Source organism: Aspergillus neoniger (genome assembly GCF_003184625.1).
Source record: "Aspergillus neoniger CBS 115656 unplaced genomic scaffold BO87scaffold_10, whole genome shotgun sequence".
Taxonomy (NCBI): Eukaryota; Fungi; Ascomycota; class Eurotiomycetes; order Eurotiales; family Aspergillaceae; genus Aspergillus; species Aspergillus neoniger.
Window position 1 is genome coordinate 889,994 of NW_020291138.1, and position 24,784 is coordinate 914,777.

Consider the following 24,784-nt stretch of genomic DNA (forward strand, 5'->3'; position numbering starts at 1 on the left):
GCCCCAGGCCGCAGTCAGGCATCCACGGCCGACTGTTTGCTTTGCCCGGATGGAACCCAAAACTACGGCTTCGGGACGTGTAGTCCGGGTCCAATGGTTGCTGTTTTCTCCCCAGGAATTGAAATTACACTCGGTTTACTTCATTCAATGGTGTTATTGGCACAGGCTGCATGATTGTTCCTCCTGTCTTCCTCGACCTTGCGGGACAATGTCCGTCAATGAGCGTCGCGCCAGCTACATGAGCGCCCCGAGACCCCGCGTTGCGTCCAACCGCGTCGCCGACGCTGAGAAGCCCGGTCTGCGCAGCGCTGCTTCCCCCTTGCAATCGGAGAATATAGACCATCGCGGGAGCACCTCCAGCCAGAAAACCAGATCGTCCCGCGACCAACAACCTATCGTCAGCGACAAGCGTACCGAGCGAATGGCGATGCATACGCGAGACAAGTCCCAAGTCCGAACGAGAAACCCGGTCAAGGAGTCGTCCAGTGCAGGCAATAGAGGTGAATTCATGGAGAGGTCCCGATCTAAACGAGGACCGAGTCAACCTGAGGGGGCCAGCCCCAATTCCCGAAAGAAGGATAAGCAACCGGTGGAGAGTCAGTTTCACTTCCTTGAGCTACTGACAGGTTTAGAGATGTTCGCGCGCTAACTATATATTGCTCCAGCTCCATGGAACCCTCAGGCTTCGTTAATGCCCCATTCCACAGCGCCGTTAGCTAGTCGAGTATCGTTTCCTCCTTTGGCTTCCGCTCTGCCTCAGTCGCTTCAACCAACACCGCTTCGCGAGCTCTCAGCCGATGCGCAGGAAAAGGCGATACTGGAGGATTTGCTATACGTTTTTATGGGATTTGAGGGCCAATACATTCATTACCGGTCATATGACCCGTCCCAGGAGAAGGACAGGTTGACCGGACCTGCTTTCCAGCTACCCTCGGGAATGGACCCGACCCTAAAGGAGCTTACACTATCGACCCTGAAAATAGCGACTCATTACAGTGCGCTAGAATCATTTGTGGAGGTACAGAGCCGCGCAGAATACGGAGCAGTCAGCCATGCACTATGTGCGACGATTCGGAAATTACTCAAGGAGTACCTGGTCCTCGTCGCCCAGCTAGAGCACGAATTGCTTAACAACTCGAGCTTCACGCTACATGTTCTTCATTTACACCTCATGCCGACGAGCCAATGTTTGGCTCAGCTGTATACTTTGGGTCAAGAGCTACTTCGACGGAACGGACTCTTAGACCAAGATCTCGACGAGTCAATCGACGATTTTGACGATGTGGACAACATCCTGGAGCAACTCAAAGAGGGCGGAGAGCTTGTGCCTGGTGCCATGTCTAGCAAGAGGATCTGCAAAGGTGGCAATGTTTTGCGGCTCCTTACTGAGCAGCTGACAACATTCTCAGGCGACCCGACCACGAAAGCTCTCTTGGAACGGTTGCTTCGGGATGCTAGTCGGCCGTACATGACAATGCTTAATGAATGGTTACACCATGGAGGTATCAAGGACCCACATGGCGAGTTCCTTGTCAAAGAGCAAAAGTGGATCAAGCGGGAGAAGCTCGAAGAAGACTACACAGACGAATACTGGGAGAAGCGATATACAATTCGCGAAAACGAGGTTCCACCACAACTGGAAAGCGTCAAGGACAAAGTCCTTCTGGCCGGAAAGTATCTGAATGTCGTACGAGAATGTGGTGGCGTCGATGTTAGCAAAGCAGTGAAAGATGTTCCAAAAACCCTCGACGACCCTCGCTTCTTAGAGAACGTCAACGCAGCCTACACGTATGCCAACGCATCGCTGTTGAACCTCCTTCTCACGAAGAATTCCCTTACGACCCGCTTCCGTTCCCTCAAGCACTACTTCTTCCTAGATCGGTCCGACTTCTTCTCCTACTTTCTCGAGCTCGGCGCATCTGAACTACGCAAGCCTGCGAAGAATGTCAATGAGAGCAAGCTCCAGTCGCTTCTCGATCTAGTATTGCGACAACCCGGGAGTATTGCGGCTCAGGATCCATTCAAGGAAGATGTCAAGGTCCGAATGAACAAGGTCGGGCTCACGAAATGGCTGATGCAGGTTGTAAGCGTTTCGGGTATCGATCAGGATAACCCGGAGGCGGCAATCGAGAAATACCAAGCACCTACAAGCCAGGGTGCAGAGGATGACAAAGATATATTGGGCTTCGATGCGTTGGAGCTGGATTACTCTGTTCCTTTCCCGCTATCCCTTGTAATCAGTCGCAAAACGGTTCTCCGGTACCAGCTGATTTTCCGACACATCCTGTCACTCCGTCACATTGAAACCATGCTTGTCACATCGTGGCTAGACCAGAGCAAGGTCATTGCCTGGAGGCACAAGTCCTCTGACCGACGACTTGAGATGTGGAAAAGGCGAGCGTGGAACCTGCGGTCCAAGATGTTGGTGTTTGTCCAGCAGCTCCTCTACTTTTGCACGGCGGAGGTCGTAGAGCCCAACTGGCAGAACCTCATGGACCGGGTAAATGGCACTGATGCCGACGGCTCCGAGGTGACTGTCAATGGCACCAAACAAGTCAATCGCACTGTGGACGAGCTGATGCAGGACCATGTGGACTTTCTGGATACATGCCTCAAGGAATGCATGCTGACGCAGGCTAAGCTGCTCAAGGTTTGTCAACAAGCCTACTATGATCCCATCCCTACTAATAATCGACCAGATCCACCATCGACTCATGACCTGCTGCACCATGTTCTCCTCCTGGGCCACATCCTCTCTTGCGCGCGCGCTTGCTTCAGCGGACCCTGACTTGGCGGGAAACAAAGCCGCTGGTTCAGATGGGCGAGGATATGACCCGTCGCGTATCGACAAGCTAGAGGAGACGCTGCGTCGATGCGAGGAGCATTTTAACCGGCATCTGCGGATTCTGATGGATAGGTGGGTATCCCTTCATGCTATTGACGACTACGCTAATGATATTGCAGCTTGAACTACTACGCCGCAACTGAAAGTGTCGTTCTTCTCAAGCTGGCGCATGCCCTGAGCGCAATCAGTAAAGACGACTGAAGCGAGAACCTTACTATCTCCACTGAAAGGTTCCGAGGGTAACCTCACCACCCTCGCAGCTTGCAATAATATTCAAGCCGATGATCCTCTACAGCACGCGACGACGTCTAGCACCTAACATAGCCGTGCGAGGCCGTCCCTTAATGAGGGACTTCTACAGGCCCATCCCGAAGCCATATAGGCCGCGCTTGCGAACAGCAGTGCAGAGACGAATTGGGAGTTTCTGCACACAACCTCACCTCACCCCTCCAACCCCACTACAGTTTTTGTTTTATTACCTATGTGTTAGCCACGGCAAGGCTGGAGTATCAGGAAGAAAGACGGACGGACGGGACATGCTTGACGCCCGATGATGATTTGCGAATACCCACTACTCTACTGAATAATGCAATGCAATGAATGACCAGATTATGAACGAACCGAAATACATCTAATTTTCCGCCCCGAATGATCCATAATCCCGTTCTATGGCTATGAGTCAGTAAGGCAACCCCGGAATCGGAATCCCTCGGATGGAATCCCCGACCGTGACTGCTGTCACCCAGTACCCAGTAATGAGTATCGCAACGCTTACCAGAAGAGTATTAGCTTTGCATCATTTCTATCCATAGGAAGATAGATAGTAAGCTCGCAGCTCTCACCATGTAAGACATGTACGGTAGGGAATACATCGGAGAATAATAATAATAAGCACGGCAAATCTTGATGCATCAGATCACCTACCAGTGACATGATCTCACTAAACGGAGGAATGAATGAATATATGAACCCCTTGTATCCCTCCCATTTCCCCTCCCCCTCCCCCTCACTGCACCATCATCATCGTGACATCCACCTACTTTCAACATCCTACTAGTATTAGAATAAATACAGCAACAACCCTCCACCCAAACACCAACACCAACACCAACACCAACACCACCAACACCAATAATACACAACAATCAAAATGCCCTCCCTCCTCACAACCCTCAAATCCACCCTCCCCCTCCCCCTCCCCCAATCCTGGCTCCAATCCCCATCCCGCACAACAATAACACTAACCACCCTAACAACCCTCCTCCTCCCCCTCCTCTACAAAAACTACAAAACCTACCTATCCTACGGGCCCGGCGGCGCCCCATACAACCTCCTGGGGTGGTTCGGTGTGACATTCCTCCTGTACCCATTCGGACGCAACATGACCAGCACGACAATCTACGAGAAGAAGATCGCGAACGGCGAAACCCAATCATACCTCTCCGAAGACACGGTAGATTTTCTCAGCGCTTTGAAGAGGGAGAAGAGACCCGCCGTCGGACCGCATTATGTGCCGCAGCGCCAGGTGGAGGAGTTTGCGGGGGAGGAGGTGAAGATGGTGTGTATCTTCCACTTCTTTATTTATTTCTTTCTTTCTTTCTTTCTTTCTTTCTTTGAATTGAAATTGCTTCATCTTTGGTTGGATAATGTATATTCAAGAATAAGTGGAAGACTAGACTAATAGTATGTGTGTAGTACCTCGACTCGCAATTCTACGCCCTTGCAGAGCAAAACCCGCAATTAATCAAAGTCGCCGATTCGCGATTAGAGCTGCATGCGGGTGCGATATTCCTGGCGACGGAGGAGTTGGCTAATAGGAATGAGACGACGAGGAAATTGAATGGCGAGTGTGTGCATGTGCATCGCCTGAAGGATTATTCGTTGCATATGGTTTTGGCCCCTGCGGATTGTGAGTTCTTCCTTTTCATTTTCTGGGTTTGGTTTTGACAGTGTTCGGCGTGTTTGTGTTTGGATGAGGAGGTGGACTGGTCTCTTTGTTTTCTGGGTACTGGTGCTGATTTCTGCAGGTAAGAAAGTCTTCGATGCTGGTTGGGGTCAGAGACATGGTTTCAGTGGTGTGGAGATTCCCAGGGCATTGATGGGCGGTAAATTGATCCAATTGCCATCTGAGTATGTGTTGATCTATGCGCCGAGGACGAAGGAGGAGGTTACTTTAGTGCTGGGTCTTATGAAGGCCAGTCTGAGGTATTTGACTGGCGAGGAGGTGAAGTGAAGAAAGAATATTCCGAAGGAAAGGAAGTACTCGGCAAGGTCGGGTGTGTTACGTATAGCATGACCCATTGTATAATACGCTAGTCAAATTTTGTAAGCTAAAAAGAAAGAAGAAAGCGCCCCTCTCTCACTCATGTGAACTCATATATTTTCCTGCATAATAGGGTGGTGATGATCAGGGCACCATGGATTACTAGTTCCGAGACGGACACACTGAGACGCTTATTCCAATCGTGAGAACCTTGTAGTGGATTTGCCAAAAACGACAGGACGAGAACACCTACCTTCAGCACTACATTACGCCCCTCATCTACTAGATATTCTTCACGATCCTTCAGACTTCACGTCCGTTGACAGTAGCACTACTGACAACTGCCGTAAGTATAGTGGGCACTGCCCCAGGGCACTAGCGGGCCTAACCGCCCCGTAGATAGGCCCCGACGGCAGGCCTTCCCCTACCCGAAGCTGAACCATGGTTCTGGGTTTGCCGCCAACTATCTGCGTGCCCTGTGCCCATGTCCTCTTCCCATGTCAGACCCGACGGCATGGATGCTCTAATCTCAAGCCCGTCTGACGGCTTGACATGCATGACCTCCCTGTCTGCATGCATGGATTGCGCTCGGGGAATATCATGGCCACATCAGTGCACGCTCTTGGCACAAAGCTAATGGAACAGACGGGTCGGCCATTTGTCCCCATCGAAGCCACCAGCAATTCGGCTGAATGGCAAACCGCGTTTCAGGTGTCACCTCTGCGGAGCCCAGCCGTTCGTCACAGGAATGCTTTCTCCTCGGGTTCGAGTATCCTATTGTACTCGAGACTGGGTCACGGTATAGGGGAAAGAAAGGAGTCAGTTCGGACCTGAAATGGGGACAGTGCTGTATCGGCCGTTTCCCAGAACAGTTGTGTCTAAAAGTCTCCGCATCTGTTTAGGTCCCGATCATCTGTCGCTCAGTCGGACTCAGAGTCACTGTTCATTCGCTACAGGAGACACCATTGGTCTGTCCTTCAGGGGCGGTCGCACGCCAAAAACTCTGCCAGCCTCGACGTGAACCGGCCATCTCAGGTTGTTGTTAGTCGCATTTACTAAGCCCTTAGATCATTGCGCGATACCAAAAGAAGCGGTGAGGGTGTGGATGCAGGGCGAGTGTCATATTAAGAAGTGGCAAGAAAATCCTGCATCGAATCGGCCGGGCTAGTGGCAGACTTAGCACCTCCCCGACCTTTTAGATTCGCCTACCTGTGCTTTACAATCGTTCAGTAGACAACCCCACCTGTTTTGAGCATTGATGCCGTCATATATTACGTCCCTGAATGTCTTGTATGTTAGGAGAAATCCCAGGTAGTCGCCGTGATGGAGAGTCGCTTCTGCCTTGAAGGTGACAGCGGGACGAAGCCAGGAATCCCGACGGCTCTGCGCCTCCAAACCCCGAGAAGTCTTTGGCCTCCAATAAATGCGACGGGACTAGGTGACCCTAACTTTGAGTCTTTGACTGGCTCCTTGAGTGGAGCGCAGACTTTTTGACAGTTTCAACCCCCTCCGGCCTCGCTTTGCGTCCCCCCTCCCCTGTGCATGAATATGGTCATACAGAATGTGACCTATGAGCGGCTGAACAATGCAGTTCATTCGTAACGTCCCACCACCTCATTTGCCTGGGTGCAGCCTCGCACACTAACAGTCAGGCTCATATCTGAACCAGGGGGGTCACGGAAGGCTGTCATCTATAGTTGCCTGACAAAAAAGATTCTCTGTGTGGCTATCAAGTTCTTAGTTTGTGGCTTAGGAAGTAGACTCACTAGTACTTGGCTTGGCTCATGCGACAGAGCTTCCTTTGCATCTGAGCAGGCACGATACGAGCCTAGTAACAACAACAAACTTTCTGCGCCCCGGTCATCGCGAGGAAGACAGCGCGAATCCTTCGCCTTATGGACAAGGGAAACGGGCCGATGAATGGTCAAATCCATTGTGCCACCGGCCTTCCAGGTTTGCAGCCGGTCGTGGCCTACAGGCTGGGCCCAAGGAGTCATCCTGGGCTACCCATATGCTTATTCTGTCGGAATAGTTGACCCCTCCGGAAGGGACTATCAGCCCCTCCTTCCCCTGGGCCATAGTAGCAATCTATCCAATGCCCGAATAAGCATGTATTTGACCCAAGCAAGGCGTACACCCAACAATCCACGAAATAGTGTAGTTAGATCATGGATTATCCTGAGTCCAGTCTTGCCTGCTCGGAAATACGTTTCAGGACCAACCTGCCAATGATATATGGTTTTTGGTCTTTCTGCCCCCAGTCAGATGCTTGGTCCTGCATAGAGCGGAAATTTCCATCATCCGTACTAAAACGTACGGACGCTGAGTCCCGCATAGTAAGTACTCCCCCAGCTCGTTCAGCGAGGCCAAGATAGTACTTCTTTGTCTGTGCCCAGTGGGATTTTTATCGCCCTCCAAATTCTGGTGCGTGCCGCATCAACCGCTTTTGGAACTTCCACTGAGCACACAGCCTCCATTGCACCTTCTCCCACATTATAGAAACCCCTTTTGCACTGAATTTCTTTTGCCACACATCAACATAACCACCTCAACACATATACAGTTACTCTGGGGAACGAAATAATAATGACGTACACAGCCCGTTGCCATAACCCGTGCGTGCTGTCAGGAGAGACTAACCTTCTGCCATCAACAAGGAGCCCTGACTCGCAGACGGAAAATTTGGACGAGACGTATCGGCACACAATAACCGTTCACGGACGCGAATATCAGCAGTACTCGATTGATAATGAGATATCATTTCAGCCAGTTGATCGTGTAGAAGCCAAGAACCTTGCGCCACAAAAAGCTATGGCTGACTTCCCTCTTACTAGGATGAAGCGAATCGGCTCGAGCTCCAGAATAAAGTCTTCAACAAGATCTTTGATAATCGGCTGATCTTCCCGCGAAACTGTGAGCCTCAAAGAGTTCTCGATTGTGGTCACGGCGCGGGGTCCTGGGCTATCCAGGTAGCAGAAGAATTTCCAGATTGCGAGGTTAGATCCGGGCAAGTAGCGCTGTCATTTTCTGAATGACTAACGGCATAACTAAACGAAAGGTCATCGGTGTTGATATATCCCCTCATATGATACCAGATGACGACGATGATGATTTTGATGTGGCGGAAAACTTGGAGTTTCAAGTAAGGCTCCTTCTTCTCTCCTGACACCTATGAGTGTGCCTCTGCACATTGCCAGAGCACACAATCCCTCTCATAAATTGAAACCTTTGTCTGTCAAACTGTCCCCATCCTGATGAATCTAATCTTTGATTCCGTAGGTCGACGATCTGAACCGGCCCTTTACCTTCCCCCCTGAATATTTCGATCTCGTCAATTCGAGGATGATGGCAACAGGTATCGATGGATCCCGATGGTCGTCATATATACAAGACATCAAAAGGTCCGGTTGTAAGGAGCGGGCCCTAGGGTCACGGATGCTGTGAAGATAATGCGAGACTGACTTCAAGGTGGAATAGAGTTTTGAAACCAGGCGGTTGGGTGCAGTTGGTCGAGATCTACTTCAACGTCCAGTCGGACAACGGTTCGCTCACGGAGAAGCACGCATTGAGACAGTGGAGTACAAAGCTCATGAGCTCAGTGGAAGACGTCAAGGATCTTCGTGTAGGCACCCGCCTGAGAGATCTCCTGCTAGCAGCAGGGCTGAAGGAGGTCGAATCCACGATGATACCTGTCCCCCTCTGCGAATGGTCCAGCGGTGAGTTCTTCCAAGCCGGTTTTAGTGGATAGAACTGACAATCCAGTAGAACCGAGGATGCGAGACATAGGCAAAGCCAACCGCAAGATCACCAGACACCTGCTCACTGCAGTAGCACTCTACCCCTTGACCCAACGCCTGCACATGTCGCATGACGAGTTTCAGCAACTGATCGACCAAGCACAAAAAGAAGCGGAAAACACGAGCTTGAAAACATATTTCCCTTTGTAAGTGGGTCGTTCGAATGGTCCAAACTGATGCTGACGATTCAGGTACGTTGCTATCGGACGAAAACCATCATAGAGGGTCTTATGGTTGGAGTAGTGGTCATGCGAACGCAAAATTAGGGACGCAGCAGATCGGGGATGTCGTTGGGGTGCATTGATGGGAACCGGTACTGTTTGGGTATTGATTTCGAGGCTGGAGTTCGACATAAGCTAGACAATGCCCAGCCAAAGAAGCCCCTTCACACATTTTCCCTCCGCAATAAGCTTTCATTTGATCAGCAGATAGAGCCCCAGTATACTGTCACGCATATCCCGAGGACTCTTCATCCGAGTGATCTTCGTTCGAAGCCTGTTGAGACGCCAGGAAGTTTCCTGACGATTTTAACCACCGTGGTCGAGTCCTGCCGGTCACCAAAGCCGTCCCAGGTCTTGAACAAGCATAAGATTGCCGGAGTAACGTTCCCAGTGATACTGGTGAAAGTGATGGTGTTCACGGAAATATCTCGAGCGATGCACTAACGGATTGGGTTGGGATCCGGCTGGACTCGGTTTCTACTAAATCAAGAACAGGAAGGAGCTATGGGGACGGGGCAGGAAACCATGCTCATTGCAACTGACTGGACAGATGAATAGAGAGGCAAACAAAACCCGGCCATTAAGTATCATTGCTGACGACCACCGATGAGGGGAGTGATGGGCCAGCCACCACGCAAGAAGAATCACCCCACCAAGAGGGAAGTGCCGGTGGTAAATCGGGTGGCTCAATTAGCTCATCTCGGAAGGTAAATTGCGGATATTGAACGAGTCATGAATGGGGAGGGAAAGAGCAGAGCTAACACCCCAGGAATGACCATGAAATGATGGAACCACAAAGTTCAGGGACACAAAGGGGTAAACCAGGGAGGAAGAAGAAAACAAGTATTTACGGCGACGAGAAGAGGAGAGGAAACAGCGTTTCGGGACGGAACCAGAGCCACGGGACCAGGTGTGCCTGAGTCCTGCCCACGGACTGACTCGATCAGAAATGACCGCCCCAAGATAAGCTCAGGCCCCAGATGCTCTCCTCGCAGCGACCCGCGTCTGAATAACAGTCCGCGAGTACTTCTTTCAAGAGCAAATGGGGCAAGACAATGGTCTACGCAGTCATTGCCAGCCCGTCCTTAATGGATCGAGCCCCGTCGCCCCATTTGGGGTGCTCCTTTGGGCCAGGACGCGATGGTAGCCTTGACCTATCCTACCAACAGAAAGGACTCTTACTGCTGCATATTTACCGGAGCATGTGCCTCGCTCTGTTACTACAATAGACTGGCTATGGGTGCTTATTTGGCGTTTCCACATCCCCCTTCGCCCATTAATCTCCCATCATTTGAGTCCGATTTAGAGCAGACTGCCGCACAAGCCCCAATGATACCAGGGGCGCTCTCAGGAGCCATTGTCAACCAGCCAGGGTCGAGGAATGCTCAATGGCCACTTCAAATCGAGGGAGCGATGATAGCAAATCAATCCTATCCCGAGACCTCCAGGCAGGCCGAAGCCATTCAGCTACCCATTTTCATGGAATGAACACAGATCTTTGTTGACCCGCTTTGGCGATGGGCCTAAATGGGTCGGGATCAGAGAATAGCAGCACGTCGCTTAATTAAACGGGGACTTCTCCGTAATTCTACGAGAAAGTCGCACCAACCCCCAGGATCTGATACATCAAATCACCGTATCATATCGATTCAACAACCAAAAGCGTCCCTTACTGCAGCTGGTTTACCCGTCAGACATGCTGGACCTCTCCTTGCGCGATGGATGCCTACAAGAATTAGTGAATGATCAGAAACATGACCCATAGCCCAGACCGTAGTGACGCCGTAGCCACCCGTAAGAGCCTCCATCACACAGACGCTCGATCATCATCTCAGTCGCGCTTGGGCGCTTACGGCGGGAATCTCATACAAGCCTTGATGCCTTATTACAACCTTAATACACAGGCATCAATGAGTTACCCAATCGGGTAAGCACCCGCGGGGACTCAGAAAAAGTTGGCCGCCATTCGATCATCAACTCCAAGTCTCTCTCCATCACCGTCGCAGATCACAAGAGCCACCCCTGGACTCATCATGCCTTCCACCTACAAGAGGGACAAGCCGTGGGACACGGACGACATTGACAAGTGGAAGGTATGCTCTACCACACAAAAATCCAAACATCGAAAGTCTCAAACCAGTCCGAAACTAACTGCAAATTTGTTGCGACCAGGTCGAACCCTTCCAACCCGATGACAATGTCGCCGGTAGTTTCGCTGAAGAATCTTCCTTCGCCACTCTGTTCCCCAAGTACCGTGAAGTCTACCTGAAGGAAGCATGGCCCGTTGTGACAAGAGCGCTCGAGAAATTCGGTATTGCCTGCACGCTGGATTTGGTCGAGGGTAGCATGACCGTCAAGACGACTCGAAAGACGTTCGATCCTGCTGCGATCCTCAAGGCCCGTGATTTGATCAAGTTGTTGTCGAGAAGTGTGCCGGTGCAACAGGTAAACACCTTGAATAATGATTCTAGGATTATCCAAAAAACAACCCTACTAACACACCAAACTAAATAGGCTCTTAAAATCCTCGAAGACGACGTCGCATGCGACATCATCAAGATCCGCAACCAAGTCCGCAACAAGGAGCGCTTCGTCAAGCGTCGTCAACGTATTCTCGGCCCCGGTGGATCCACCCTGAAAGCCCTGGAGCTGCTTACAAGCACCTACATCCTGGTCCAGGGTAACACGGTCGCCGCCATGGGCCCCTACAAGGGTCTCAAGGAAGTCCGTCGCATCATCAACGACTGCATGGCCAACATTCACCCGATCTACCACATCAAGGAACTCATGATCAAGCGCGAACTGGCCAAGGACCCCACCCTGGCGAACGAATCCTGGGACCGCTTCCTGCCCAACTTCAAGAAGCGCACGCTGTCCAAGCGTCGCGTGCCGTTCAAGGTCACCGACAAGACGAAGAAGGTGTACACTCCTTTCCCTCCGGCACCGGAGAAGAGCAAGGTGGATCTCCAGATCGAGTCGGGCGAGTACTTCCTGTCCAAGGAGGCGAAGGATCGGCAGCAGAAGGAGGAGGTCATGGAGAGACAGCGGTTGAAGCGCGAGGAGAAGATGAAGGAGCGCGAGAAGGCGTTTGTGCCGCCCGAGGAGCTGGACGCTGCGGAGGAAAAGAAGAAGGAGAAGAAGGAAAAGAAGGAGAAGAAAGAGAAGAAGAAGCGGAAGCGCGACTCCGAGGCCGCGGATGTAGATGGCGACGATGGTGCCGAGAAGAAGGAGAAGAAGAAGAAGAAGAAGTCCAAGTCGAAAGAGGATGCGTCGGATGGCGAGGCGTGATGCTGCTCCTGCTGCAGTTGCTGCCACACCCTTTTGACCTGATATCCTCTGTCGGTCTCTGTTTTCTTTCCTTTGCTTCGGTTATCACCCTTCGTATACTACGTTCGATATATAAGGCGCTTAGGCATAGCATGGGCTGGAGTTTTCTTTCACTTTATTCTTCTCACTTATGCCCCTTGCTGTTATTTGGGAGGGGGAATAAAAAAAGCCTGTATTGAGTGGGATTGGTCATGTATAACTTACTGAGTTGGGAGCTATTATATTAGTCTTTCCAGCTGGCTTTATCTGATATGGTACGAGAATTAAATAGTTTTATGATTGTTTCATACTAGTAGCCAACCCATACTACTACTCGTAGCATCCTCATCACATAGAACACCCCATCAGCATAGTAACCAGACAGACACTCCCACTATCAAATACATAACCAAAACCCTCACTACCCCCAACAGAAAACCTACTCCTCCACCTCCTCCTCCCTCCCCTTCAAAAACACCCTCTGTTCCTCCCTACTCACGCCCAAATCCAAAAACACAACCAAGAACCCAAAACTAAGCACACTCAACGCAAAAAGGAAATAAAACGGCATGGAGCTATTTCCCGACGGCGAGGCATCAATAATAGCGCTTGAAACGAGCGGCCCAATAAACGAGGACGTCTTGCCCACGATGCTGAACAGACTGAAGAAGAGGAATTCGTGGCCGCGAGGCGTCACTTCCGATATCATTATCTGGGAGTAACTGTACCACGGGCAGACGAAGAGGCCGTAGTAGGCTTGGTAGAGCTGGAGCATCTTTGTCAGATGGTGGGTTGGCTTGATTTAATGATTGGGGGTATATAATGTGATAATAAAGCAGGTAGAAGAGGAGATGGGGAGGGCTCACCCAGACTTCCCAGAGATGATGGAAGCCGAACTTCTGGGTCCAGATGCCTATCATGCCCCAGCCATCGAGGAGGATGATGGCGATAGCGATCAGGTTGAACATGGTTTTGGTGCTGAGGTTGAGGCGTTTTTGGGCGTACCAGAAGGCGTAGATGCCGATGGCTTGAGCTGCGATGCCGACTAGGAGGAGGTAGGTTAATTGGAGTGTGTTGTAGGAGACGATGCTGTTTTGTAGGGTCGATATAACGGTCACTGTTGTGTTGAGGGAATCGCCGAGGAGGAAGTAGCCTGTAGTATATATGTCAATGGTCTGAGCGTGGTTTACATGAGTGAGGATAACCATACCAATAAGATAGATAACGCTCTGTTTCAACTTCCAGACCTGCCTCGCCGCATGAACGAGCTGCTTCAGCCCAGCAATGACAATCTTGCTTCCCTGGGGATCCTGTCCTGGGCGTCTCTTCTCCAGGGCAAACCACGGTAACGAGACGAGAAGCCATACGCCACTAGCGAAAGCTATAAGGACGCTTAATCCCCAGTTATTGTTACTCTCGCTAGCATCGACGTTCAATGCGAACATAATCCCCACAATAACAGCTAGCACGAACAGCTCTCCTACCGATTGCACATAGAAAGCAACATTGGCAAGCTGACTGCGCTTCATCGTGTCAACATGATCGTATTCGTCTCTGGAGATACTTCCCGCGACATATTGCTCCGCGACGTCCTTCATCTCCTTCGTGTTCCGCGCGAGACCGGGAAACGCTGCCGTCCAGAAAGTCAGCGTGGTCTGGTAGGCGATCAGCCCGACGATGTAGAGTCCGACTCCGACGTGCCATTTGTCGGCTTCGTGTACACCCAGCCAAGCGAAGCCGATGGCGTATGCGACGACCGATAACACGATCAGGATATTGGGTCTCCAGTTGCCAAAGTCTGCAAAACTGCCGATTATGAGGAAGAGAACGACTTGGATGGCGAAGGAGATTCCGTTGCTTAGCAGGACGATGCTGTCTATGGATCGTTGTCTTCCAGCGAAGTATAGGGTGCCTTGATCGCCTGCAGCCTGGGAGAGGAGGTTCTGGCAGGCAGTGGGTGCAAAGTCGGTTTTTGCTGTTAGCTTTCTCTGTGGGAAAATAGCCGCGAATGAAATATGATGACTTACTGAATAGAGAGAGGCCATTGTTGCCAATATAGTAACTGATAGCTGTTGTTTAGTACCAAGTCCACGGAATATTGTCTATAACGCACGCATAATAAGCCCAGATCTCCCATCTGGTTGTGCGATATTTGTCCTCAACCTGGTCGGGCGCAACTCGTTGCTCGACATCTTTGTCCTGGTCCAGTTCATGCACCACATTCAATTCTTTAGGGTTATGTTCATCTTGAGAAGGTGGATGATTGGAGGAAGAGTTAAGAGAAGACATTGTCAGGATTGCTTGACAAACTCACCCTCTCAATCTGGTTTGTGATCGAATGCACGCTTGCAATGATCCTGGAATGTAGCGGGGGTCGACCCCGCGCGCAATTCCCCGGATGAACCAGTAAAGCGAGGCTGATAAGCCGATAAGACGATCACACCAAATGCGGACCATGAAGGCATTCCGGGCTAGCTGCGTAATTCTGCAGTCTTTTGAGTGTGTGGTCTCTACAACTGTCTTTTTGGACACGATGGTTTGGTACGAGATGCTCAAGCGGCTGGTATTCTATTGACACATGGTCTTCTGTGTCTATCTACAATAGGATTTATAGAAAAAGTAGCATTATATACATGCGAGATGCTTTCTACAGAAGATATGCTCGCCAAGCTCATAGCTTGGCTTGCCCGCTTTCTATCGATGCCCAGCTCTGCTCATCGAGTTTCTGGTAGACTGTACCATTCAGCCAGTACAGCTTATCACCATCCCAATCTGTCCGAGGGTCCCAGCCCTTCTTGGTCAACGCTCCCTTGGCTTGTTTGAACGTAACTCCCGTTTCCACCCTGAAAGAGGTTAGCAAAGCCAAAGTCTCATAGAAGGCAGAAGGTATTTACTTTTCGGTGAGTCGGACAAGACGTGGGAATGCATAAGATGGCACACCCTTCTTCTTCAAGTCCGAGTAAAGTCTGGCCATGAGACTTTTCTCAGTTGCGGGTGAGGCATCCTCCAGAGTGATACCAGCCGCGCCGGCTTGACCATCATACCTGACACTCTTTGTTAGCTATCTTGTCATGGTGTGATTTCGTAGGCCAGGGACAATCTTGGTATCATACCCATTCAGCTTCACGCCATAAACAACCGCATCATGGACGGATGGTATCCGACAGATGTGATCTCTGATCTCTCCAGCGCTGACATTCTCTCCCTTCCAACGGAAAGTATCACCCACACGGTCCTGGAACCGAACCCAACCATCGTGATCCCTCACAACCAAGTCACCAGTGCGTTGGAAGAGGTCACCCTTCTCGAATACGTCCCGCAGGAGCTTCTTCTCAGTAGCATCCTCATTGTGCAGGTACTCAGTCAGCAAGCCGCGGCTCTTGACCCGACCGATCGCCTCTCCCTCTTCACCAAGCTTGGCCGGTACACAGAATCCCGTCTTAGGATCACGGAAGGGCATCTCTGTCTCGGTATCGTACTTGACGATGAACGTATCGTCCTCGAACCGTCGCTTAATGGGACCAGAAAATCCCACCTTCCCAGCACCCCATGCTCCTTCACCCCAATTGTCAAACTTTGCCACGCCTTCCGTTGACCGATAGAATTCGCGAATCTCCGGGACTCCAAAACGTTGGCGGAAGCGCTCCCAAATTTCTCCACGCAACCCGTTGCCACTCGCGACAATGCAGTTATGATCACGATCATAAGGGGAAGGGGGTGTTGATAGCAGATATCTGCAGAGCTCGCCGATGTATAGGATGCGTGTGGCTTTCGAGTCATGAACGTCTTTCCAGAACTGAGAAGCGGAAAACTTGCGCCGAAGGCACAGTGTGCCTGCGTTTCCTACTGAATAACAGAGACCAGTGAAGAAGGCCGTACCATGAAAAAGTGGGAGAGGGGAGTATGTGCGCAGGGGGTAGTACTTGGAGCGGTCATCGAGGTCGGTCGTGTTAGGGTTGGACGTGACAAGAACCATCATGTTGCGGATGGCACAGGCCTTGGGCTTGCCTGTCGTTCCCGAAGTGTAAATCAGCGATGTCAAATCGCTGATAGATCTCTTAGCGGGGGTTGTCGCAGACGGTGAGTATTGTTGTAGATCTGAGGGTGTGATCACTTGAATTTCTCCCGTGGAGCTGCCATCAAAGGAACCTAGGTTCAGAGCCAAATGAGGCAGTTCGGAACACACGAATTGCGACAGGTCGGGTGTGGACACAATAAATTTGCTTCCGGAGACGTTCAAGCAATGTGTGAATGTATCATCTATCCAAAGCATCGTCAGTAAGTGATTGCCCCAATACGTGTACAAAAAGCATCTCATATTCATACCACGCAGATTGGTGTTGATGAGAGCAGCAACAGCACCCAACTTGGAGAGTGCATAGATCGTCACCACCATCTCCGGTGCATTCGTGGCGAAGACGCCCACGAAGTCCCCGGCATGGATATCTTTGGTGTGAAGCAAGGACGCAAATCTATCAACGACTATAGACACAGTCAGTCAAAAGAGCACACAAGCCAGCAGTGATATCACATACGATCTTTCAGCTGGCTATACGTCCACGTCTTATGTTCAAACCACAAGGCCTCAGCTGCACCCTGTCCGTCAACTTCCACCACCCGTTCCAGCATCTTATATAGCGTGGCGGTATCGCCCAGCTGGGCAATCCGCTGACCCAGGCGGTTTGCCCATGATCGTTCTTTGTATAGCAATGAGAGATCGGTCGAAATAGAGAATTTGGCGTTGATATATGCCCCTGCAGCGGCTGAAAGAGCTGATGCAATGGCTATGGAGGGGCCACTCAATTCGGAGAAGTACTCCATGTGGAAGGTGATGCTGTGGTGATAATTTCTGTATAATGGGAAAGAATACTTGGCTACAGAAGACAAAAAATGAACTTCTTCTTCTGGTATCTCACACTCAATTGTTGAGACGAATTTGAGTCAATTGCGGGACAGATAGTAGCGAATCAGGACAATCAACCCCGCATCAGGAAGAGTATCAATTATAAAAATATAGACATAGCTCCGCTCTGATACGGGGAAGTGGGCAAATATAGGAACAGAATTGTGTCAAGAAAATCCAAGCGCTCGGAATCTGGGGTCGGGACGTGAGCCACCGAAAGCTGCCGTCCAGTGGTGGGGAATACTAGTTGTTAACTTCATACACTTAGTCTATTTGGTATGTACTTTGTAAGCATGCCTGGAGAAAAGCAAGCAGCGGCAAAAGAATGTTGAGCTGGCTTCCGAGGGCGCATAGATAACGCTCGCGCACGGAGCCAGATTCTTCTTGCATGCTGCAATGCGGTTTAGATCCATCATTTGTGTCCAGCCACCCGCAGATCTACTGTATGGATAGGATACTATATACACCGAGGTGTGCTGTCACCGATGTCCATCTCATACTCACATCTGAGCACTACTACCTGAGAGCGTCTTCTGACCATGATAATGACTCATTCGGAATGTTGGATGTTCTCTCTTCACTGCGAGTCTTCAGCAAATCTGGGGAGGCAATAATTGGACGCTAAACCGGCCCGTCACTGACCCACACGATTAACCGACGGTAATGACGCTGTATCGGAGACTATCTTACCGGAGGCAGAGAGTGGCCAACTTCCCGCAATACGTGCACTTTCTAGGAAAAGGACCGACAACCGAGGCGATTGGTGTGACGGTATCATACCGCCGTGTAACCAAAAGGCGGCATTTCTCTCGGCTGCCACTCACTCGGTCTGGCCTTTGAAACCCGCTGGGTCTGCAGGGGTTTGATACCGAGACGAGTTTCGGCTCGGTGGCTTTTGCCCAGTAATTTACTGTATTGTCTAACCTTGGGTGTCTGGGAGCCGCGGTTGTTCTTTTGATCCCCGTGTTTGCCCCAGGTTCATAATAATTAAAAATTGTCTCCAAGATAAGAAAATATAGCTGATCTCTCTTCTTCTCTCATTCCTTATGTTCTTCTCTGTCTGCTAAATCTCGAAAGAGCTGCTCCGTTTCCAGAAGCAGATTCGTATCGGTATTCATACGAGGAAAGAGAAAAGAAGCAGCTTAAATCATGTCTTCTGCACAGCAACGATTGACCTCGATCGCAAACCAGCTTTCGGGCCCCGGTGCGGCGTCTGGAAAGCAGAGAGTCTTGTCCAAGAACCCCGACGATATTGTATGGATTTGCGCACTTTTATCATCCGTCTCTGGTAACAGAATCTAACAAGTGGCAGGTGATTACACTGGCCGTTCGGACCCCGCTCACAAAGGCCAGAAAGGGCGGCTTGAAAGACACGGCCCTTGATGATCTTCTCATCTCGTTGCTGACGGTATTGTCTTCCCACCCTCTTCAGCGCCGACATGTTCTCCGTCTCATATAGCTTCTAGTCCGTCCGCGAAAAATCGAATCTTGACCCCAATCTTGTCGAAGATGTTTGCGTTGGAAATGTGCTGTGCCCCGGCGCAGCTTACGTCGCCCGTTCAGCTGTGCTAGCCGCAGGATTTCCGGTCACAGCTGCTGCTTCGGTCGCCAATCGATTCTGTTCCTCCGGATTGCTCGCCGTCCAGAACATTGCCAACCAGATCATGGCTGGCTCTATTGATGTTGGTATAGCTGTGGGGGCTGAGAGTATGAGCACCAACGCCGACGGTGGCTCTCCCGAAATGTCCTCCAAGATCATGAACCACCCGATCGCCTCGCAGAATACTCAACCTATGGGACAGACATCCGAGAATGTTGCCTCACAGTTCAACATTACCCGTGAACAGCATGACAGGTTTGCCGCCAACAGCTACCAGAAAGCCGAGCATGCCCAGAAGGCCGGATGGTTCAACGACGAGATTGTCCCGGTGAAGACGGTGATTAAAGACCCCAAGACGGGCGAGACCAAGGAAGTCGTCGTCGACCGGGATGATGGTATCCGTTACGGTACCACGGCTGAGTCTCTAGGCAAGATCCGCTCTGCGTTCCCTCAATGGACGCCTAGCGCTACTACAGGCGGTAATGCCAGTCAGATTACCGATGGTGCTGCCGGTCTCATTCTCATGAAGCGATCTCGCGCCCAAGAGCTCGGTCAACCCATCGTAGCCAAGTTCTGCGGTGCTACAGTTGCAGGCCTGGAACCTAGAATCATGGGCATTGGTCCATCGATCGCCATTCCCAAGATTCTTTCCAAGTTCGGTCTGAGCAAGGAAGATATCGACATCTTTGAAATTAACGAGGCATTCGCCTCAATGGTAAGTGGTCATCTCTCGTCGGGCCATAACAACTTGCTGATTTTGGTATAGGGAACGTATTGCGTCCAGAAGCTGGGCCTGGATGAGGCCAAAGTTAACCCCCGTGGCGGTGCCATGTAAGTCTTGAATCGCCGAATCCAAGTCTCATGATGCTGACAATTAGCAGTGCTTTTGGCCACCCTCTAGGCTGCACAGGAGCGCGCCAGGTGGTGACCGCCCTTTCGGAGTTGCGCCGACAAAACAAGAGGATTGCAGTTACCTCGATGTGTGTTGGAACGGTAAGATATTCAATAAATTTGTGCACCCTGCAGATGTCGAACTTCAGGCTAATAATGTTTATATAGGGTATGGGCATGGCTGGTATCTTCGTCTCTGAGCATTGAGCGTGATATGATAGTAATATTGATATTATACCTTGTAAATAGTAGCCTTCACAATGACGATTCTACTTTCAAGTTGATTTAGAATCATTGGGGTTCACTTTGACCCGCTTCAGGCCTGTAAGAAACAAGGGCTATTGCGGTGCAGTAGTAGTTGTGTGGATTGAAAGAAACGTACCATATAGTTATCTAGATGTACGGAGTATAGACGTTGTAAATCAATAACGGCCGCGCTTCATCCGGGGCGGTGGGTCATCCCCATGCCATGAGGGCTTCGGACTCCATAACTTTAGTGAGACGGGTAAGACATCCGTAGGGCCCATCGAAATAGAGCGAGGTCACGATAAGAAAGACAAAACCATGATACAGCCCTTCGGCATGCATTTCCTTATGTTCACTCTATGGTATTGTTTGAGATAGGGATCCATGGGATCTGATGATCTAGGACAAATGGTTCCTAGTGCCAAAGTAAGGTCAGGCGCTAGTCCATCACGTGCATTCCCAATGCGTCCGTCGTCATCGGCGGCTGCCAAGACAGGAACCGCCGTCCCATGACACCGCTCTTCATCCTCTCTTGCCTCGTCTTGTCTCTCTTATCTGTACCTCTGGTGATTTCCCGTCCGTCAATACTCTCTCGATTATACTTCGTATTAGCTTAGCTAGTCCTTCGCTATCACTTGATTCTTATACGCAACGAAAACGGCTGCTTTGTGCCCCTTTGCGACCATGAAGCTCTTATCAACCGCCGCTACATTCCTCCTCTGCGTCGCCCCCTTCTCTACCGCCCGGTCTTTGGACTTCTTCAACTCTCAAACCCCCATCCAAGCAGAGAATGAGGCTGTGAAAGGCGATAACCCCCTCGAATACTGCAATGATCCTTCAAGCTATCTTTTGCAAATAGATCATGTCGACCTAACGCCTAATCCTCCTCTGCCGTACGCTTCAATTAGCCTGTCTTGCCTGAATTGGATCGCATACTGATCGCTCTATAGTGGAAAGACTCTCATCATCCAAGCTACGGGTACCCTGAATGAAAAGATTGAAGAGGGCGCTTATGTGAATCTGGAGGTCAAATATGGCTTGATTACTTTGGTCAGGCAGACGGCCGACCTGTGCGAGCAGATCGTCAATGTTGACCTCGAATGTCCTCTGGAGAAGGGCGAGATGACCTTGACTAAACAAGTTGAGCTGCCCAGGCAGATCCCTCCGGTACGTGATTCCCTATGGTACACCACTATCGATGTCGAAATTAACCAGGTTATGATCAATCAACAGGGCAAGTACACTGTGCATGCCGACGTTTACACCAAAGACGATAAGCATGTTACCTGCCTTCAGGCCCGTAACATCGAGTTCAAGGCGGGCTTTATGTGAAAGCTGGCTCGGTACTTCTGAGTACATGGCCGCGATGCATAATTTAGCGCTGTTGACGCTGGATGTCCTTGCGTTTTATCGCCCATAACGAGCTGACGTTACTACTTGCATATGTTATCGTTTTGTTTCTCCGCTTGCCACTACTTAAGCCCGCCTTTATCCTCGAGCCTCACAGTGACATGCCAATGTTTACGAAAGCCATGCCACGCTCTACGATTGCTGCTAACATTTCGTTGCGCTACGTCTTCAACGGTGTTTTGGGTCTTGGTTTAGTGCCACATATTGTAGTCCATCCTTATCACTGTTATTATAATCCGTGACCTTCTTTTACTGGCATTACCTAGCATCTGTACTAAAATGCATTTAAAACATTGATCCCATTGACGGCAGAGCCCATGGAACGTGCTAGTAAGTAGCCAGGCTTGATGACCAGCGTAGCGAAAGCCCTGGTACGAGTGGCCTCTGTGAACTTGGTGTTGTGATGCATAACGATATAATTGGGTATCTTCCCCTCCGCCTTCGAGCTAACTCTCATTCCATCTGTATACTTCGTGAAACGGCAAACAAGAGATAGGGCAATGAGATAACACCACCAGATGGTAATACATATGAAACCTCAAATCAAAATTGAAAGCGCGTTATATCTACTCTCCAAACAGTCGTCGCACCCGCTTGAGTACACTGTCCTTTTCAGGGTCATACGGGTGGTCCTTGCTCGGGATCTCGAGAACGGCAGGGAAAGCCTCGGCGTAGGAATCGACGCTGTGCCGGATCCGCTCTGCGATCTGTATTCCATCGTCAGCGACGAGCTATAAACACCCAGGAAATTGTATGCTTCGCAGGCGTTGCAGGTTAAGGACACTGTGAAGTGTAACAAAGCACATACATGTTGGTTGATAAGGACAATGGCGATATCTTTCCTCTCCTGAGTGAAGTTCTGGAATGCTTTCTCGATCGCGGCGGTCTCAGTCTTCGAGTCTACCACAAGGAAGTTTCGCTGGGCATCTGCGCCATCTGTGACATGCTGCAATGTATCATGTTAGTTGTAGTCGCATGTTTGCCGTTATCTGGCTGCCGTGGTTTGAGGATACGTACACCGACACCGGCAAGGAGGAGACCTGTTACGGAGCTAAAATTAAACAGTTAGTGAAAGTGTTTCTCTCATAAGGTAGTGATGATGTGACTTACTCTTCATCTCCGATGACCGCAAGGAACTGCCGGTCCTAGATAAGGTGTATATGGTGAGTGACTACTGGCAATGAGGAAGAGGGGAAACCTCGGGATATTACCTTGTATGATACGGCCGGGGCCGCCATGGTTCTGAGAATAGGGAAGAAGCGGGCGTAAAGACTGTGAGCTGCTTATATATTGGCGAATTTCTGCGGCTACAGTTAGCTCGCGTCGCCCTGAGTCGATAAAGAAGGTAAATCGGTCCCTGGCGAGTCTGGCAATCCCGACTGTCTTGCGGGAGACGTCGTCATAATGGCGCCGGTGTCGCTTATCTAAGCCGGGGTCGCGCTCCACCCTTTGTTGTTGACAAGCGGAAAAGGAAAACTTCGGCTTCAACTATCATATTCACCAAAGGTTGGTCTCTATATCCTCTGTATCTTGGTGCTTTATCTGCGGGCTATGGCTCTAACTCTTGTTCTCTGATTATCAAGTATCCCGCGTCGCCATTCTCACCATGCCCCGGCTTGTCCGCCGCCGACCGTTGACGGAGCGCATCAAGTCCTACTTGAACCCTCTGGACTTTCTCTTGTGGCTGTCGGAGGAGATTGATACTCATGACTGGGACCAGTTTGAGAAGAACTGGGCGCTCCCCCTGGGAGTAGCTTTGAATGCGATCTTTCTGATCGCCAGGGCCAACAGTCAATCGTACGGCAGTCAAGCCATAGATGATGTTTTTGGCGATGATGGAAGCACTCCATGGCTCAGTTGGTTTGTATGTGACGCCTGATCGACTTCGAGTTTGCTGTGAATGAATATACGCCTCTATGTGCTCCAGTGCTAACGTAACGGTTGATAGTCTTCCTTCATTGTCCACCTTCTTACCACCTTCACCGCGTTCAACGCCTTCTATACATTTTACCGGAAGCGACATTATCGCATGTTTGAAGCATCAATCGATCAGGCTCCTGCAACTCCCTCCGCTCACCGAGTCCGTGTTAATTCGACTCCTGTGACCGCTTCGCCACTGAAATATCTGGCGGATACGATAGCCAGATCGGCCCAGTCGAGAGCTCACCCAGACGCACAGCGAGATGTATGGGAACTTGCCGTCTGGGATCCTCTACCTATTTGCATTCGATTGTTCTGCCTCTTCAGTCCTGGACATGTCTTGGTATACTGGGTTTTTCTACCCACTCAGCTATCCGATCCTCGACCAAGCGTGACGATTGTGACCACTATCTTCATAGCGGCACTCCTCTCGGTACAGATGACGTTCCTTTCCTCGTCCTATACCCAGCAAGCAAAGGATTCTATGGTGGTTCATAAGGAGGTGCTCCGTGAATACGACACTAAATACGTTCATCCTCGTACTCAGCCTTTAATGAGAGATGTGGCCACTCAATTCTCCGAGTCCGATCCCGATGTTAAGCAGAACAAGGTTGACACCTTCACGCCCACTGTCGTGCTTCATAGAGGCTTCAAGACAAGCCCAAATCCCAACTACGTCAACCATGTGGACCCCGAGGGCCGATCATCTGCGCGCCAATCCTTTGCAGCGACACCTACTGGAGTATCTCATCGTGCTGCCGCGTTGCAGACCCCAAGCCACCTGCGGGATGCTTCTCCTATTGTGCGAAACTCTATCTCTGCAATTCGCCAGCCCCAATTCCGCCAGACACCGACGACTACGGGTGATGGTGGAAGCCTTGGCATTTACTCGCATGCCAACTCGCCTCTGAAGAAGTCTACGTCAGCCACTCTTGAACGTCGTCTTCAGAGCAATGGCGATTTCTTCTACAAGGAGCGGGGGACAAGTGCAATGAGAAGGCCCTCTAGTCCCCTCAAGAGAAGTAATGTCCCCGCAGGCAGTCCCTTAACACCGGGACCGAGACGGAGTCAACTGGACGCACGCCGCGACAGTGGACGGTTTTAACATGGGTTGTTCGATTAAGGCGTCATGCGCCAACCATAACAGTAGCATGGAAGGAGTAACTCTCATGTATAGTATGCTATAACATCATCTCGGCGTTGTGATCAGGTCATCATTAAGACCGGGTACCTCTTGTGACCGTGGACTACTTTTGGAGCATCAGGTGCGGCGTTAATCATCCAAGCTTTCGGATCCTTGTTTCTCATTAAAAGCTTTTTCATTGTCTTTTGACTTCCCGTTCGCCCTTGTGCCACTTGCTTGGATTATCTTTCTGAAAACA

At 50.5% G+C, this 24,784-nt stretch overlaps 12 protein-coding genes across 12 annotated transcripts; 9 read left to right on the top strand and 3 right to left on the bottom strand.

Annotated features, from left to right (window-relative positions):
- The first annotated feature begins 75 nt into the window (after positions 1-75).
- Positions 76-3,450, top strand: BO87DRAFT_331504 (gamma-tubulin-complex subunit SPC97). The gene is made up of 4 exons (XM_025620339.1): positions 76-596; positions 666-2,650; positions 2,700-2,917; positions 2,965-3,450. The coding sequence occupies exons 1-4, from the start codon at positions 209-211 to the stop codon at positions 3,044-3,046; spliced, it is 2,673 nt and encodes an 890-aa protein (XP_025481674.1). The 5' UTR covers positions 76-208; the 3' UTR covers positions 3,047-3,450.
- On the top strand, positions 2,945-3,450 carry BO87DRAFT_19299 (uncharacterized protein). The gene has a single exon (XM_025618497.1). It carries the CDS (start codon positions 3,127-3,129, stop codon positions 3,397-3,399), a length of 273 nt encoding a protein of 90 aa, XP_025481675.1. The 5' UTR covers positions 2,945-3,126; the 3' UTR covers positions 3,400-3,450.
- Positions 3,451-4,327: 877 nt separating this feature from the next.
- On the top strand, positions 4,328-5,198 carry BO87DRAFT_375230 (uncharacterized protein). The gene is made up of 3 exons (XM_025622979.1): positions 4,328-4,403; positions 4,541-4,754; positions 4,873-5,198. The coding sequence occupies exons 1-3, from the start codon at positions 4,401-4,403 to the stop codon at positions 5,076-5,078; spliced, it is 423 nt and encodes a 140-aa protein (XP_025481676.1). The 5' UTR covers positions 4,328-4,400; the 3' UTR covers positions 5,079-5,198.
- Positions 5,199-5,708: 510 nt separating this feature from the next.
- On the top strand, positions 5,709-9,127 carry BO87DRAFT_304462 (class I SAM-dependent methyltransferase; the record flags this gene model as incomplete). The annotated part of the gene is made up of 8 exons (XM_025619279.1): positions 5,709-5,847; positions 7,741-7,886; positions 7,943-8,104; positions 8,167-8,250; positions 8,388-8,509; positions 8,586-8,824; positions 8,871-9,051; positions 9,097-9,127. The coding sequence occupies 8 exons, from the start codon at positions 5,709-5,711 to the stop codon at positions 9,125-9,127; spliced, it is 1,104 nt and encodes a 367-aa protein (XP_025481677.1).
- Positions 9,128-11,116: 1,989 nt separating this feature from the next.
- BO87DRAFT_355808 (ribosomal RNA assembly protein mis3) lies at positions 11,117-12,735 on the top strand. The gene is made up of 3 exons (XM_025621348.1): positions 11,117-11,219; positions 11,299-11,571; positions 11,641-12,735. The coding sequence occupies exons 1-3, from the start codon at positions 11,160-11,162 to the stop codon at positions 12,412-12,414; spliced, it is 1,107 nt and encodes a 368-aa protein (XP_025481678.1). The 5' UTR covers positions 11,117-11,159; the 3' UTR covers positions 12,415-12,735.
- Positions 12,736-12,871: 136 nt separating this feature from the next.
- Positions 12,872-14,721, bottom strand: BO87DRAFT_355810 (MFS transporter; the record flags this gene model as incomplete). The annotated part of the gene is made up of 5 exons (XM_025621349.1): positions 12,872-13,198; positions 13,299-13,585; positions 13,643-14,407; positions 14,460-14,494; positions 14,546-14,721. 5 exons carry the CDS (start codon positions 14,719-14,721, stop codon positions 12,872-12,874), a joined length of 1,590 nt encoding a protein of 529 aa, XP_025481679.1.
- A 382-nt stretch (positions 14,722-15,103) lies between these two features.
- BO87DRAFT_355813 (putative bifunctional fatty acid transporter/acyl-CoA synthetase (FAT1)) lies at positions 15,104-17,513 on the bottom strand (the record flags this gene model as incomplete). The annotated part of the gene is made up of 5 exons (XM_025621350.1): positions 16,968-17,513; positions 16,759-16,914; positions 15,546-16,692; positions 15,327-15,476; positions 15,104-15,275 (listed from the first exon to the last, which is right to left on the bottom strand). Exons 1-5 carry the CDS (start codon positions 17,251-17,253, stop codon positions 15,104-15,106), a joined length of 1,911 nt encoding a protein of 636 aa, XP_025481680.1. The 5' UTR covers positions 17,254-17,513.
- Positions 17,514-18,283: 770 nt separating this feature from the next.
- On the top strand, positions 18,284-20,091 carry BO87DRAFT_375232 (putative peroxisomal 3-ketoacyl-coA thiolase (Kat1)). Its single transcript, XM_025622980.1, has 6 exons — positions 18,284-18,589; positions 18,648-18,743; positions 18,802-19,650; positions 19,702-19,766; positions 19,817-19,928; positions 19,995-20,091. Exons 1-6 carry the CDS (start codon positions 18,485-18,487, stop codon positions 20,031-20,033), a joined length of 1,266 nt encoding a protein of 421 aa, XP_025481681.1. The 5' UTR covers positions 18,284-18,484; the 3' UTR covers positions 20,034-20,091.
- Positions 20,092-20,756: 665 nt separating this feature from the next.
- Positions 20,757-21,404, top strand: BO87DRAFT_424484 (ML domain-containing protein; the record flags this gene model as incomplete). Its single annotated transcript, XM_025627235.1, has 2 exons — positions 20,757-20,965; positions 21,023-21,404. 2 exons carry the CDS (start codon positions 20,757-20,759, stop codon positions 21,402-21,404), a joined length of 591 nt encoding a protein of 196 aa, XP_025481682.1.
- BO87DRAFT_375236 (uncharacterized protein) lies at positions 21,306-21,885 on the top strand. The gene has a single exon (XM_025622981.1). The coding sequence runs from the start codon at positions 21,467-21,469 to the stop codon at positions 21,722-21,724; it is 258 nt and encodes an 85-aa protein (XP_025481683.1). The 5' UTR covers positions 21,306-21,466; the 3' UTR covers positions 21,725-21,885.
- BO87DRAFT_375237 (H(+)-transporting V1 sector ATPase subunit F) lies at positions 21,813-22,842 on the bottom strand. Its single transcript, XM_025622982.1, has 5 exons — positions 22,694-22,842; positions 22,593-22,627; positions 22,500-22,533; positions 22,291-22,428; positions 21,813-22,189 (listed from the first exon to the last, which is right to left on the bottom strand). Exons 1-5 carry the CDS (start codon positions 22,718-22,720, stop codon positions 22,049-22,051), a joined length of 375 nt encoding a protein of 124 aa, XP_025481684.1. The 5' UTR covers positions 22,721-22,842; the 3' UTR covers positions 21,813-22,048.
- A 246-nt stretch (positions 22,843-23,088) lies between these two features.
- Positions 23,089-24,507, top strand: BO87DRAFT_304672 (Nur1/Mug154 family protein; the record flags this gene model as incomplete). Its single annotated transcript, XM_025619287.1, has 2 exons — positions 23,089-23,346; positions 23,431-24,507. The coding sequence occupies 2 exons, from the start codon at positions 23,089-23,091 to the stop codon at positions 24,505-24,507; spliced, it is 1,335 nt and encodes a 444-aa protein (XP_025481685.1).
- Positions 24,508-24,784: the final 277 nt, after the last annotated feature.